General features: G+C 48.0%; 1 protein-coding gene across 1 annotated transcript in view; it reads left to right on the top strand.

Moving 5' to 3' along the window:
* Positions 1-40: 40 nt before the first annotated feature.
* Positions 41-1,119, top strand: part of runx1 (RUNX family transcription factor 1) — a 21,390-nt gene continuing 20,311 nt past the window's right edge. Inside the window, exon 1 of the mRNA XM_024265216.2 lies at positions 41-336. Within this exon, the coding sequence (XP_024120984.1) occupies positions 309-336 (28 nt within the window). The 5' untranslated portion in view covers positions 41-308. The remainder of the gene's footprint in view (positions 337-1,119) is intronic.

Here is a 1,119-nt window from a genome sequence, read left to right as displayed (position 1 = left end):
CCCGCCCCCGCCCGGACGGACAGGACGCTGATTGGTCAGTGTCCGGGAAGAGTGCGTCCCCTCATTGGCCGGGAGCAGTTTCGGACTCAGAAGATGCAAATGCTCCGCGGCGCCTGTGGTAGACCGGCGGAGACCAGAGGAGCTCGCGGGAGGGAAAGACTTCAAAGCGTCTCGCGCCGCTCCTGTCCGGGTCCGCGCGGGCTCCCTCCAGGATACTGAAGCGAGGCAGCGCGCGCGGGATTTCCCATTACAGAGTGCGGCAGGAGGACGGCGTGACGTCACGACTGCGGAGCGTGGAGAGCGACCAGATGGTGTTTCTGTGGGACTCCAAGTACGGTACGAGCGCGAGCGCCCTGCGGCCGGCCGTCAGCGGAGGAGGCGCGCGGGGTCCCCACTCACTGCAGCGCGCGCGCCTGTTACGGCTCCTCGGGGTTCTGATGTAGTTCGTGAACTTCACCCTAAAGGAACTTTATGTTGGAAGAAAACTACAAATCCGTTCGCGAGTCACGTGACGGAGGACAGACAGGTGCACCTGTGCTCCTCTGTCCATGAATGCCCGCGCGCCTCCTCCAGACATCCTGGAGAAATACTGTTTCTAAATGATGGTTAGAACCCGAACTGAGACGTGTTCACACGATACCGTCTGGTTCTGGAACATGATTTTGATTGACAGCTGATTGATGTCCTTTCAATTCATCCTTTTAGAACTGTCCGCGCATGTGCAGTTGACCTGTTATTGCTCACCTTGGGGGCTCAGAAATTAAGTAACCACAGAGGCAAATATGTGTCAAAATTAGATAAACAATTAGATAAAAATCTATGTATTTTATCTTTAATCATCTAAATCTATCCCAAAGAGTTTTAAAAAAAGCTTTTTTAGTAACATTTTTCTACATTTCTACTGATATTTCCAAATCATTGCAGTGTATTTGTACGCTATCTCGTTAAGATACATTTAATTTGAATTAAGTCAAATACAAAATGGAAAAACACAAAAAAGTTAAACATAATTTCATAAACTTCATTTTCTGTTAGAATGGATCCTTAATATGCTTTATCAACTTATATAGTAATTACGCTGATATAAAAGAAGCTAAATCCGAAAAAATGTATCTAAAT

The sequence above is a fragment of the Oryzias melastigma genome, linkage group LG2, assembly GCF_002922805.2.
Source record: "Oryzias melastigma strain HK-1 linkage group LG2, ASM292280v2, whole genome shotgun sequence".
Classification (NCBI taxonomy): Eukaryota; Metazoa; Chordata; class Actinopteri; order Beloniformes; family Adrianichthyidae; genus Oryzias; species Oryzias melastigma.
The sequence above is the reverse complement of the archived record's forward strand: the minus strand, read 5'-3'. Positions and strand labels throughout refer to the sequence as shown.